Source organism: Lissotriton vulgaris, chromosome 6 (assembly GCF_964263255.1).
Source record: "Lissotriton vulgaris chromosome 6, aLisVul1.2, whole genome shotgun sequence".
Taxonomy (NCBI): Eukaryota; Metazoa; Chordata; class Amphibia; order Caudata; family Salamandridae; genus Lissotriton; species Lissotriton vulgaris.
This window is the reverse complement of record NC_141694.1, coordinates 1866308785-1866323876: the sequence shown is the minus strand read 5'-3', so window position 1 is coordinate 1866323876 and position 15092 is coordinate 1866308785. Positions and strand designations below refer to the sequence as shown.

At 41.5% G+C, this 15092-nt stretch overlaps 1 protein-coding gene across 1 annotated transcript; it reads left to right on the top strand.

Moving 5' to 3' along the window:
- The first annotated feature begins 1609 nt into the window (after window positions 1-1609).
- Window positions 1610-14728, top strand: LOC147709693 (antileukoproteinase-like). Its single transcript, XM_086926073.1, has 3 exons — window positions 1610-1748; window positions 12428-12583; window positions 14550-14728. The coding sequence occupies exons 1-3, from the start codon at window positions 1736-1738 to the stop codon at window positions 14726-14728; spliced, it is 348 nt and encodes a 115-aa protein (XP_086782199.1). The 5' UTR covers window positions 1610-1735.
- The last annotated feature ends 364 nt before the right edge of the window (window positions 14729-15092 follow it).

The window sequence follows — 15092 nt, the reverse complement described above, 5'->3', positions numbered from 1 at the left end:
CCCTTAATAAAGGAAGGTATACATTCTACAAATGGAGATGAATGGACATCAAATTATCTAGAGATTCTTTCCGTACTAGATCTTATCCCATAGATAATAGAAGTACATTGATAAAATGTGTCCTGCATAAAAAATCGATAATTGGAGTTCTTGGGTTTATTACATTCATCATCTTCCAACAACATTCTAAAGTTTGAGAAACTACAACTGAATAAATGTGATATGAATTATGAAAAAACTGTCCCTCATGCCTGTCTACAATGCCCCTTTCATAAAAATAAGAGCGAACTCATTTTATTTAATGAAATTGACTTGCCGACTTTCTATTCTTACATACTAATTAAGAAAGAGGTAATTTCCATCACACTATGGCATTGAAGAAATACAAATATTGCTGTATGATCCATGTTGGTACTCACTGCTATCTCTTCTTCATAAAGGTGGTTGTTTGAAAAGAACACAAGTAAGGCTATAAAAAGGTGACCACCTCACTCTAGGACTTTACAGACCCTGTCTGCAGTCCTTAACATTTACCCTCAAATCCATGGGTTCAAGTGTGTTTGTCTAATAAGTTCACTGGAAGCAAAACTAGACTACAAAACCCAGAGGGCCATATTATCAAGGACGGGCGATACATTATCGCCGCTTTTATTGGCAGGAAACTGCCGATAATGCGGCGATAATGGGCTTGATAATATGCTCTATAGGATTCCAATCGAAGCCCATGTTAGATATGAAGACATCTAACATGGGCTTCGATTGGAATTCCGTAGAGCATATTATCAAGCACATTATCGCCGCTTTATCAGCAGTTTCCTGCCGATAAAAGCGGCGATAATGTATCGCCCATCCTTGATAATATGCCCCAGAATTCTTTAGGCTATCACACACAATTCCTGGGGAGGACACAGTGTCCCTAATGACCTGAATGGAGATGATCACCCTAACTATAAAAGCTATATTTACTTTCTACAGTTTCCACCCACTGTTCCTTCCCTAACCCTTCAGCAGCAAAAAAGATGGTTATTGAAGTGTGGAGCAGTGGCAACCCTCTGACGTCATCGGGTGCCAAAATGTGTGTAGTTTTACATCCACTACCTCTTGCATTTTAGTGAATTAAATTCAATGTTGGTGCCACGGTGCAATATATGGCCACTACTATAGGTATATCTCTTTCATAATAGACACATTTATATTTTTGGATAACGTCTGATAGGATTACTTCATTGTCTGCTTAGACAAGATTGAAAGTTCACATTGGAGGTGCTAACAACACATCTTGTGTATGAAAGCCCCCCCACTGTTTGTACCCTTATATGATTACATTTTTCTCATGTATAACCATACCTGGAAAGAATTGAAATGGAATACCGTCAAATGATTAATCTTAGGAAATATTTGTGCCTTAAGTATGCCTGCTTCATCATTTAACTTGGAGAATGCTAGCATTCACTAATTGCAAAACTTGAATCTTTTCAAGATTTTGTATTATTCATCCTTCTGGGTAGGTTCCATCATCCTCTTCAGAGTTATCATCTATGTTTTTTGAATATCTGTGAGAAGAAAATTGCTGTCTTAATAGTAATTAATGTACTTGTTCTCAGGTTCAGGAAAACCATGATCATGTCCACCAGCACCAAGGGACTGTCCGCTACCGCTTCCTGCACAACGATGTGAGGACGACAGTGACTGCGACGGCAAGCAGAAGTGCTGCTCCCAGTGTGGGATAAAGTGCATGGATCCCTTAGGTATGTTGAAGTTTCTAATGTTGGACTAATGCTGGGATGGCCAGTGACTGCTCACTGAAAAGTCAGGGTCTGCCAGACCTTCACAGGGGCTGAGAGTTGTGCAGTGGACAGGAATCAGAAAGACAGTGCATGCATTTCCAGATCAGAGCTGAAGTCCAATGTCAGGAATAAGATTCCACATTTTTTAACCAATTTTCAAATATGCCCAGGACACCTAACGAGTCTTAATGTCATGGTAATCACTCAAAACACCCATGTTGGCTGTAAATAAATAAAAATCCTGTAATCTTCATGCTACAAGTGAATGTTGAGTAGAGCCAGCATGGAAACTGTTGAAACTATATTGCAAGGAGCATGGCACGATTGAAGTGCATCATTATTATGTAGAGCTGTTTGTGCAAATACCTTCTCTAAAATGGATTTTAGATTCTTGCAGCGGAAAAGCAGATTTTTAGAGGAAACGAAATACCTGATCCACATGAACATATACACAACTATATATAGAAAGCACTTAAGAGTCATGATGTAATGGCTTTCATTTGTATGTTATGTGTATTTGTTTGTTTTATAAAAGGAGAGGCCTTTAGATGCTGCCACTGGATACGGTCAGTTGAAATTAATATATTTCTTGATTAAGTGAAGAAAAAATGAAATGTTATTAGATGAGGCATAGCTTTCAGCTGTGACATGGATCTGTTTCATAACTTAGGGACAGTAAATTCAAAGCAATGACTATCACAGGGATGCATTAAACCCATTTGCAAACTACACTGTACACTATATATATGGTAGGCCCAGCCGCGGTCCATGCAGGTAACATTGGTGGGGCCTGTTAAGGGGGGATTCCGAGGCACGATGACGAGGGAATATTAAATAATTAATTTTCTATCGGCATCGTTCCTAAAAATCTCCCCTTACACGGCCCGCCGCCCCACCGCTGTTACTTGCACCGACCGCGGCTGGGTAGGCCACCCTTGTGGAGGATGTTATAGAGCAGCCAGATTCACTGAATCATCCACCACTATGCGACATAGGTTCTTTCGTGGGTGGCTGTTATCCAGTCCAGGGTTAAAAATTTGAGAAGATGTTTTTTGTGATATGCAAGGGACTTGGCCAGTATTACTAAGGGGTGTACTGTCCTAGTGTGACACAATTCTTCACAAGGCAACCCATGTCCTTAAATTGTATTTACAAATCCGCACAAGAGTCTATATGCACTGGTCTGCATGACTTTGTAAAGAAATATAACTCAAAGCTGCATTGTGCCACATTTCATTGTGGTAGGCTGTCCATGGGTGAGGCACTGGCATTCCTGTGCACACACCCATTTAATTAAACACAGTCCTAGACTGACTAAAAGCAGGATTGTGTTAAAGTGGTGTATCTGCCACCGAGAGGCGCAACAGAGAGACATATCTTTCATTGCGTTGCATTTAAATCTGCATACATTGTTTGTAAAGTTATATCTGGGGTCTACCTCAAAGGTATTGAGCAACTGTAACAATGTTAAATAGTGCACCCCAGCAAAAGGGCTCATATTTATGTTTTTCAAATATTTTGCTGTACAAGAGCTATAATTTAGGCAGAAAAAAAATATGGGCAAACAACATAGTTAAGAATGCTATGGTAATCTGAAAATTGACCTTAAGAGAGTAAGCTTTATTCTTAACATCTAATATCAATAACATCAGATAGGGACACAGGCATGCAGGTTGAAAACAGTAAATAAATCATTTAAGAATTTGCATTTCAGGTGATTTTCCATAAAAAATACATTGTAAAACAAGATTGGATGAAAGGAGATGGAGATATCTTTCGGAGGGTTATAGCTACATGTATTCATGCCTAGTAAACTGAGGGTCTGATTCACAAATAGACGTACGTGTAGTAGATTTACGAGTGCTGAGTCTCCGCACTTGTTGCAGAATCTCCACAGAGATGGGCAGTCTTAAAGGTAGATCAAGTATTGAGGATCAGCCATTTTAGATGTTTAAGGGAGGGTGAGTTTTTTTCATATCTTTCAATGGCAGTGATCTATCTGCTTGCAGGACGAAGGATCGCGATGAAAGTGTCAAATTGGGATTTAGGGAGTCGAGTTAGGAGGCATTCCAATATTTAATGTGGGATATCACCAGAGAGTGGGTTGCAATTTTCAAATCTTTTTTATGAAGGAAGGTGTGCTATTCTTCCGCTGTGGTATGCTCTTTCTTAGAAGGTGGGGCCAGCATAACAATGACCCATTTCTGTTTCACTGAAGAATGATGCTGTTTGGACTGGGATGGTGGTGCCACTAGTGATGGGTGTTTAGCTGCCCACGTGTGGCTAGGAGGCTTACATCTATGTGTCCTGCAGTGTGCTAGTTACAGAAGGACCTACTGTTCTGCAGTATCTTCATTTGAAATTGGCTCTTCTAGTTATCTCCCTGATGTGATATTTTACATGCTACTTTAGCATAAAACCAAGTGCTTTGTCTGGTTTTACAATTTTAGGGAAAGGTTAAGAGCCTGAATGTAATCATTCCTTTCTTGCAGGAGGTCCTCAGTGCTGTGTGGTTATAGTAAGCAAAGCTCTATTTTTTACTCCCTATACTTGAAATTCAACCATGGCATCCAAGAGCTAATCGATCATATATACTGGAAAAGTGTATCAATATTACATAGTGTGCCTGGATTACTTGAAGGCTCTTCTACAGGAGCAGAAGATACACGTGCATGTACAACATATGTCCTGAGTGCGAGCTGTGGGGTCTTGTTAGTCGCAGGTAGTCCAAACTGCACCTGCCTCCTTTCAAGATACACTGAGGTTGCAGGATCTAGAACAGTGGATGAGCACACATTTTGCTGCTGGATTATTTCTGTTTTTAAGTGATTTTGTGGAAAAAAGCCAGAGAAACCAGGTTAGTGTTTGTAATTGACTTTAAGGAACATATTTAGAGTAGGTCAGGTAGTATGGTAATTCCAAGATTAAGATAATTTCATTAGTGATTGGTGCGCGAACCTACCTAAAACTTGGATTCAAATTTGAAAAACCATCTGGAAATTATGGTTTACCATGATTGTCCACATTTTAATTGGTGTGAAATTAGTACTAGCTTATTGATTGTGCCGAAAGCGCAGCGGATTCCGAGCATAAAATTAAGATCTATGCTAGGATTTTAACTGTTTTTAAAATTGAATGTTCCACTACTTAAAGTGAATTACTCACTGGTAGTGAGAGCGGGTGCTCCCCTTTTCCGGCAGGCAGGCAGTTACCATAGAGGGCAATGGTGTCAGAGGTCAGCATTCTAGTCTCCAGGCCTCTGAAGCTTTAAAATGATGGCTGGGCAGCGGGCGCGCAGTCGAGTTCAAGCAAAAAAGTAAAAGGCGTTCTTCAGTTTTCCTCTATTTTAAGATCTATGGCAGGATTTTAACTGTTTTTAAAAATGAATGTTCCACAATTTTTAGTGAATTACTAACCAGTAGTTACCCCTCTGTACCATAGAGGGAACTTAGTGTCAGATGTCAGCATTCTAGTCTCCAAACCTCTGAAACTCTGAAACTTTAAAATGACGGCTAGGCAGCAGGTGTGCTGCGGACGTGTGCAATGGGCATGCAGCTGACTCACCAAAGTTGCGCCAAAGGCAAGCCGTCTGTACCCGTCCGTGCCTGAACGGGACCAGGGGCCAGGAACCCTGCATAAATCCAGCACCCATGGACCCTCTATACCAGTAACCCGCTACGTAGATTGAGGATTCCCAATGAACCACGCTGTGAGAGGGGCTGGCAATTTGATAGTGGGTTGGCGGGAGTTTAGGTATGCAAGCACTGCAACTTTGAGATAAAAGTACCTGTTGAGCTTAAATTGTATGCTTGTAGCTCACACACTGAGATTGGGGCTTGGAAACTAGGCCTAATAACAGTTGATCTCTACCTAAACACAACACTGAAATTCATCTGTTACTAGAGAAGGTAAATCTTGACGCCTTGTTCATCACTGAAAGCTGGATTAATGACAGGTCCACCCCAGATAACTTAATGGCCCTCCCCAGGATTTCAAATCTACAAACTGGATCATATATGGAAGGTGGGGGGTTGACTTGCCATCCTGATAAAAGATTAATTTAAATATGTCATTAACCCCATCCCCATTCTCGACTGCGAAAGCAGCCAATTCACCATTATCTTTTCACCAACATACACCTTCTGAGGACTGTTCACATATAGGCCCCGGGTCCCTATGGGGATTTTCTAGACAGTCTGAATGACACTCCAGCCAGTGTTTTGGTGAGGAAAGCCCAGTTCACCATTTTAGGAGATTAAAACTTTAACCTTCAGGACTACAACTATCTAAGCTGATAACGTCTGCCACACACATTAAGGGACATACACTTGATCCACTAATTTCAAGCAACCCTAAAATGTCAGCATCTCCCCCAATACCTGTTCCTTGGTCAGTCCACTATTTTATCTCGTTTGCACTTTGGAATAAGGAAGCCAGAAAGAAAAATCACCGACCTTCGGTTGCCACGAAGATGAGGAACTGGTCTAAGCTGAACGTAGACACATGGGGCAATCTCCAAGCCTCATTGAAGAAGGATACTCCAACTGGGAAAGCTGGATTACACAATCACTGGTAAACGCCTGCCAAACCAAAAACCACGCCTAAAAAGGCACCATGGTTTAATGCACAACTAGTGTCTCTAAGGAAAAACTGCAAAAAAATTGAAAGGGAATGGAGGAAGACTTATGATGTACAACTTAAAGTCAGGTATAAGGCAGACATTAGACTTTACTATAACAGTATTAATGATGCTCAGGCAAATTTTTTAGGTAGTTACAATGGCAATGGTCAGAGTCTATTGATTCATTAGAACAATAAATGTTAAACAAGCAATTGATCAAGTATGGAACAAAACAATGTTGTATCCAGAGTGTGCTTATACTATTTATTCATTAATTCAGCACTACAGGCACATTTTTTGAGCAAAAAATTAAAGAGGCTCAGGACTCATTGCAGGAACTCTTTTTAGTGGTCAAATCATTACCTCCCTAACTCATGACAACTATATCGCTCAGGCTACAGAAGTAAGATGTAATGATCTCGCCACTTACTTCCTCAAAAAAGTTAAATATATTTATAGCTCCTTCCAGACACGGAGAGAGACATCTACCAGTCCGAACAGTGATCAGGTGTAGATCTCCTCAAAGCCTGTCCTCACTCGCTTACCACTCACTAACATAAATGATGTGAGATCGCTGATTAAGATCACAGAGGCTCTGCTCCCAACACTAGTCAAAATTACTAACCTCTCATTAGAGGCAGGTGAAGTTCCAAGAGCTTGAAAACACGAAATAATAGGACCATTGTGAAAAAAATCTAATTTCGACCCTGCACAACTAGCGAACTATCGTCCTATTTGACTTTTACCATTTATTGGCAAACTATTAGAGAAACATGTAAATGGAGTTATAACAGAGTTTCTGGAAATTAACCAATGACTCCATCCCACATGGATGTGCTTTCCTGCACAGCACAAATTTAGTACTCCTAGCAGTGGTAGAAGAATCAAAAATTACTCCGAACCAAGGAAGTTCAGTCGCTATATTACTTCTTGACCTTAGTGTGGCACTCAACACCGTGGACCATTCTATTCTGCAAAATAGACTGCTCGATCTTGGTATTCAAGACAAAGCCCTGGAGTGTCTTTCATCTTTTTTGAAGGGAAGAACTTTTCAAGTTATGGAAGCTAACCTTTTCTCTAAGATCATGCCACTGATTTGCCTGGTGCCACAGGGCTCCTCGCTCAGTCCCACATCGTTTAATATAAACATGGGACCACTAGCCCAGGTAGCTCGAGAGTTCGGTATCTCTATGATATCATATGCGGAGGACACACAACTGGGGGTCTCCCTGGACCCCAGAACCAACGTTGAATCTGACAGTTTCGCACTCTGCCTGGAAAGGGTTGTAGAATGGATGATAAACAGGTGTCTGAAGCTGAGCGGAAACAAAATGGAGCTGATGGTCCTCAGAAACAATGCGGTTCCCAGGCCTCTCATCAGTTGGCCTAACTGTTTAGGTAGTCCACCAACTCTGAACACGACTATCAAAAATCGTGGCTTTTGGCTCAACAGGGAATTAACAATGAAGACCCAAGCCAAGAAACTCATAGGCATTTATTTCAGGTTACTCAGAATTCTCAGCAAAATACTGGAGCGTATTCCTGTTCAGCTCAGAAAGACAGTAATCCATTCCCTGGTCACATCACGTCTTTACTATGGAAATTTCCTCCATCTGGGGCACCAAAATATGTCATTAAAAAACAGCAGGTTGTCCAAAATGTGGCCATAATACCGATTGAGGCTAGAGTCAAATTTAAGCCACTTTGTCTGACACATGGAGCCATACACAACTAGAGCCCCACTAAAAACCAAGACTGGTGAGCCGTTATGTCCCATACAGAATCCTTTGATACAGCTCTGAACGGTTAATAAAAACCACCAGAATTAAGAGAGCCAGATGGGGAGTAAGATTCTTTGCGCATCTTGCACCCAACCTGTGGAATTCTCTTGCACATCAATTTAAATTACTGGAAACAGAATCAACTTTCTGAAAAATGATTAAAACCTGGCTGTTCCATCAGTACCACTAATTCATTTCTAACTTCTGTATTGTATCGCTCTCATAGCACTGGGAAGCCCTTGGGCAGCTATGCGCTCTAAAAATCTCTCAAACTTAACTTGAACTTAAACTAAACTTAAACTTATTTCATGTGCATATAAGCAACATTAATGGTTTTTGATGTGGTAATAACACTTTTCTTTAAATACAAAAATTGTAGTAAAGTCAATGAATAATTTTTTTTTGCACATTTGGCACTCTCTTCCTAACCAAAAACTACTCTAGGTGACGGTTTAACGAGATAAAGAATGCAGGTAAAGTCAGCACACTACTGTTTGTAATCTGATCTACACTTTGTGTTACACGGCATATCCCTTTCACCACCGACAAGTTCTTGTATTGAGCATTGAGCATAAGAGCATAAGAACATGCATACTCAGCATTATACTATAGTGACATAGCAGTGTAGCTTAAATTCAGCAACACAAGGGCAGATGAGTGTGCAGGAAATGTCATGAGACATGCATGTGCAAATTTCTTAGAATTTAATCCAAACTTGGTTGAAGGATGTGTATGAAGGCAGGGTGGAAAGTGTTAGTGGCCATTGCAAGACTGATCTGAAAGGTGCCTCAGTGAAGAACTCATGTTTCTCCTCTATTGTGAATATGGATTTGATTCATGTTTCTGGTTTCAATCTCGTAAATGTAGTTTGTATTTTTCATTTTGACGATAACCAGTCCTGTGGTTTGAATCTATTGCAACCTAATTTCAAGCCTCTCCTCTCCACATTTATTCGTTGTTACCTGGCGTTCTGAATGAGCGGGAGTACATTCAACAATGCTATCTCTGCATCTGTGATTGGTACTATTTAGGATCCTGATTGCCTTCATACCCGTTGCTGGGTACAAGGTACTGTAATATTCCTACAGGTCCAAACTGTGAGGGCCTAGCTTTGGTCTGATTGATCTCTGATACCTACTCACAGACACACTACGAAGGACATCCATTACTCTTTGGTAATGATGTCAGGTAGGCGAGACATTCTGCATAGGATAATAGGAGCCCGCTATCCCCCTAGGACAGGTTGCCACCGGTAAATGACTAAGTTGCACAGCTTTGGAGCAATAACATCACATTCTATTCTTCCATTAAAATCTAAATCCTGGCAGCAGCTTCTCATCTTTGCTAGCAGTTGGACTGTCTAGCTGTATTTCTTTTAGATCCACACAAGATCACCAGTGATGCCCGAAGCCTGAGCGTAAAGTCCCAGGCCAGCTCCTGAGGTCCTTCCATATTGTCTAACAACTCTTACCTCAGCCCTGATGAAGACCTAGAGAGGGAAACTTCCCTCCAGCCAATGTACAGAACAATGATGCATCGGAGATGTGTGCAGCTGGGATACTGCTACCTTGAGACAGAAATGATACCCTACAACCCCAGTTTGACTGGAGGCTTTTCATTGCCCTCTGCCTACTCTGGCCACATTTGCTGTAGGTCGCATGTGTGTCCCTATCCAGGACTATCCCAGCACACAAGCTGAGGGCCTCAATTTCGCTGCTTGGCTTGATGCTGCCACTATGATGTGTTTTATTTTTCTGTTCCCAAAAGAATATTAAACTCCATTCACTGGTCCACATAAACAGTTATTTTTATACAGACCGTCCTAAATCCCCACAGATACATTCTTGGATTTGGAGCACAGTGATACATTCCACCTTCATTCAATTACAGCATATTGCTGCTTTCTGACATTATATTGCAATAGTTCTAAGGCTGGAGATTCCTTTAAAAAGTCTATGGCAGATTTGAGACTCAACTGTGCATCAGTCGGTAACATACACAACTGCAGGCTTAACAAAAAGTATTAGTTTACCGCTTAGCCGCTTGCAGTATCTCCTTCAAACTTTACAGATGCCTCAACAACCTAACATTTTATTCTTTTTTTATCACAGCTAACTTCATGTCAGTAACCAATCTTGATATTGAGTGCTCATCTACAAAGCTCAATGACCTTTTGCTAACACAACAGTTTGTGCATCTGTTCAGTAATTCTCATAAATGTGAGCACAATCACGTCTTTTTGAAATATCTCAAATAAACATACTTTTGAAATATATAATTTAGAATCATTACATTGATTGGGTGCATAATAAGTGGTTAGATACATAGACTGACTAAGAGCAGACATGAATAGTTAGATGTATCCCTAGTTCTAAGGGCAAACCAAAATGTAAAATACCATTACACAAAAATAATAATACAGAAATATATAAAACACGAACAGCGACCTCTAACAGAAGTGTCACGGCAGTATAGCAGTAAGCGGCATGCGAGATGAGAAGAGAAGGCCAAGGAGAATTGGACTTGGTGGATATTGTTGGCAGGGAATTCCAAAGCTGAGTTGCCACCATTGTAAAAGATCTGCCCCCTAAGTGCGCTTTAACAAAGTGAGGTGTGCAAAGCAAGCTCTCAGTGTTGGACCTCAGTGAGCGATTTTGTTGGTAGGTGCATAACCGGTGTTTAGGGTAACTCGGATATTTGCCATGTATCACCCGAAAAGCCAAAGTTAAAGCCTTAAACTCAATCCTTCTCGCTACCGGCAGCCAGTGGAGCTGTCTTATGTGCGGAGAGATATGGTGACGAAACAGTAGAACATCTAATCAATCTAACTGCTGCGTTCTGTACCATCTGCAGTCTCCTGACTAGGTAAGCGGGCAGACCCGGGTATAGGCAGTTAGCATAGTCCAGCCTAGATGCCACTGTGGCATGGACAATGACTCTGTGACAGTAGATGTAAAAATATCCTCAGGCTTCTTCATTCGCTGAAGCATGAGGCTGTCACCTGCCAAATTTGAGCTGTGAAAGAGAGATCCACTTCCCATTTCACGCCCAAGTTTTTTGCGGTAGTTGCTGGAAAAGGTGGCAGGCCCATTTCAGCCGGCCACCAAATACCAGCCGCCGGTGGAAGAGCCTTGCCGAAGAACAACACTTCTGTCTTCTCTGCATTAAGTTTAAGTATATTTTTGTTTATCCACTGGGCGATATCCCTCAGGCATCCCTTAAACCTAGTAAAGGAGTCCACAGACTGGTCCTTAAAGGAAAACCAGCTGGGTGTCGTCGGCGTATGATATTGCCTTCACTCCCCGGTTTGCTATGAGTGACATCAGAGGGGCCAGATATATGTTAAAATGAAGCAGGCCTAAAGCTGACCCCAGTGGTACCCCACACCATAGTTGTTTGGGTTCCCACTGGTAGGGTTGAAGGGGGACCTTCTGCGTACGATTTTTAAGAGAGGACTTCAGCCAGGTGAGGGCCACCCCTCCAATTCCTATTGCTTGGAGTCTCTGCACCAGGATTTGGTGGTCCACGGTATCGAACGCTGCAGATAGGTCCGGGAGCACAAGCATAGCTGATGATCCAGCGTCCACAGTCATTCTAACTGACTCTGCCACCTCCAACCTTGCAGATTCGGTACTGAAGCCTGACCAAAAACTGGACTGTGTATCATATAAAATGTCCTGGCTCTATATTAAGTTAGCCAACTATCCCACACCATTTTCTCCAGCATTTTTGCTGGTGCTGATTGGGCGATAATTGTTTAGCTCCCCTGGATCCACATCGAGTTTTTGCCTGAGGGGGAGTAACCCGGCATATTTCCATGTATCAGGGAAGATACCTGAAGCAAGTGATGTACTCCATATTTATGATTCAGAACATGGATTACCGAGTGGGACAGCTCTTTCCACTGCTTGGGGGTGCATGGGTCCTCTGGGGATCCTGAGCTACACAACCTATACAACCACTGATATTTTTGAGATCCGCCACTGGCTCCCACCTCTTGTTTGCTGCATGCTTTTATTTTTCTTAGTGACAGAACAACATTCATAACCTTAAGTCAGGCTGATGTATACTATTTTATGTTATGACGTTCACTGGGATCCTGTCAAAGAATGTATTTTGTGTTTGGTTATTTTCCGTTACACTATACAATAAAGGATTGCAATTTGCCAGTTTTTCATTTGCCTTTTTTGTAAATTTGTTTGCAGGATATACATTTGCTCACACCCTGTCTATTTAAGTTTCAGAGAACCCAGGGTTTTGCCCGGTCGATCCAGAGAAGGAGAATCAGTGTGGCTACCTCCCCCCACCACAGTGCAGAAATGACACCGACTGCAAGAAACATGAGAAGTGCTGCCTGTTTGGCTGCGGGGTGCAGTGTGTGAAGGCCCTGCCAGGTACTGATTCACATAAGAGACTGGGGTCTTTGGAGAGTCATTGAACCCTTCAGCTGTATATTCAAACATAAATCATATGCATAGATGGCACACTGCCTCTTTGTGTCCATGATGTGTTGTAGAAAAGGTGAGGACATTCTTGGCTGTTGCACACATGCAAAGCTTGAATGTGCCTGGAAGTACATCACCACAAAACCAGAGAAGCACCCTACCTCACATGTACTATTCAATTTATTTATTATGTTTTGGCTCTCAAAGAGGGCCACATAAAATACAGAGTACCCTCAGGTGATAACTTTATAAATATTAATTGTCAGGAGAAGATGGCCTATTCTGTTGTGCAGACACTAACCCTTTGATTACACCAAAGTCCAGAATGAAAATGAAATGAGGATCAGAAGGGAAGTGTGTCCAAAAATTGTCCCCCAGGTAGGAATGTCACCTCAGTGGAAAGGAACAATAGCTGGACTGCACTCGAGTCAAAACTGGAGCAAGGCTACAGAAAAACATCAGGGACTAATGCAGTCAAAGTTCACCAGCATTAAGAGTTACTTGCCTAACACATGCATCGTTCACCCACTCTTCGTCCGTGGGAAAAGGTATGGTGTTAGAGGATTCAAGTTTGTCATCTGCCCTAAAGCACTCTTTCAACCACTTATATTGCCAACTTATATTGAAAGCCAAACAAAAGACACAAGCATTTAGCCTGCTCCCAAGCCTAAGTTTGAGCACTCGCAAAGAGATCCCAGCGATGGCGATCCCAGCTTACCGTCCCTTCAGACGCAGCCCAATGAGAAGTTTGTGAAAATGACCCACCTGAGAGTGTCTGCACCAGACCTCATTCATAACAACAAACAAGACACTGGAAATCCAACTCATCACATTTGCAAGGCCAGCAGTCACTGCCTGCAAGACAAGGGCCATGGTAGAAGATCCTATGAATTTCACAATTACTGTTCCAAGGTTTACAGGTGTGAAGCTTGGGAAAGCCTTTGAAGCAAAGGAATAACTTGACTGTGGACCAAGATCTGCTGGGGCTGGTTTGGTGGCAGGTCGTGCAGATGGTAAAAGGGGTTCACATTCACAGTTGTAACTCCCTTTCCATTTGTCTCACTGAGGCAGCTAAACAGATGTGGAGCTGACTCTCATGCTACTCAGGTAGGTTCTAGCAAAGACTACATCTCAAGGGAATGTGGTCCACATATCTAATGCAGAGAACATTTCATTTTCACTCATGGGATGAAATAAGGATCTAAAAAGTAGAAAGATTGCAGGAGAGCATATTAAGATCAGCTTTTGTTAACATCTTGTAAAAACCAATATTGCATGGACTGAATGGAAACCCTTACGAATAATGTAACACTCTGAAAATATGAGGTACAACTGAGACACAGGACAGCTTATTATCTGGGGAGAATATTAGTACACTTCTAAAGATCAAAGGAATAGATGGCTTGAAAACAGATAGGACCTTGTGAAACCTCTTGGCTGAAGGGTCCAGCAGTTTAAGTATTATCAGAACATATTACTAAAGCAATGCACTTAGAAGCAGAGGATCCTAAGATTTGGTTTTGTATGAACACATTATGTTTTTATTTATAGATAATGATAATAATAATAATAATAATAATACATTCTGTTTTTAACAGGTATATCACAGCATTATGTATAATTTCACATCCCGCTGTATTCCTATGTATTGTGTGTTTTTCCCTCTCATTCGTGGGATAATCATTGTACAGAAGTTGTTTGTCAGTTGCCTTTATTTTTTTTCACAAGTATATTTTATCTGTTTTACTGTCTGCACTTTTATGGCGCTTGCGGCCGAAATAAAGGTAATAAATGGAATGAAAAATAATAAAAAATAATCTTCATCGTCCCCATCATCATCATCATAATCATCATTATCATCATCATCATCAGCATCATCATCCTCATTATGATTGTGCTGTTTTGTCTTTCACAGCCAAGCCTGGCATTTGTCCTTATTTCGTGGCCAATTGCGGGGATCCCCTGGACAAGCCGGAGTGCCAGGATGATGGCGATGGCCCGCTGAACAAGAAATGCTGCCGGCTGTGCGGGAACAAGTGCTTAGAAGCCGTGGCAGGTGAGGGATATGAATTCTACTTCCGCGGGGACATCTGAATCTAGTCTGTGTTCCTGTTCTAGTTATTGTCTGTTGATGTAAACTTACTGCATCAAACCCAGTGTTCCCTGTTTCTGCTTTCCCTTCAAACAAAGGCAGATTGTGTGAGATTTACAGAAATCTAAACAAGCATTGGAAAAGCTAATATGTCTGGCTTTGACATGCTAAGACATGCAGGCCCAAGCATGCCCAAATGCTGTTTGCATGTGTTATACACCACATTAAAGCCAATCCTGTTGGCTTTGCCAATGCATGCTAAAGAAGGACTCCAAGAATATATTTAGGGACCCTTGTTGAGGAACATCTTTTTCAGGATGATACTATTTTTAGACTACTGAATGCTTTTGACAATGAGATTTTCAG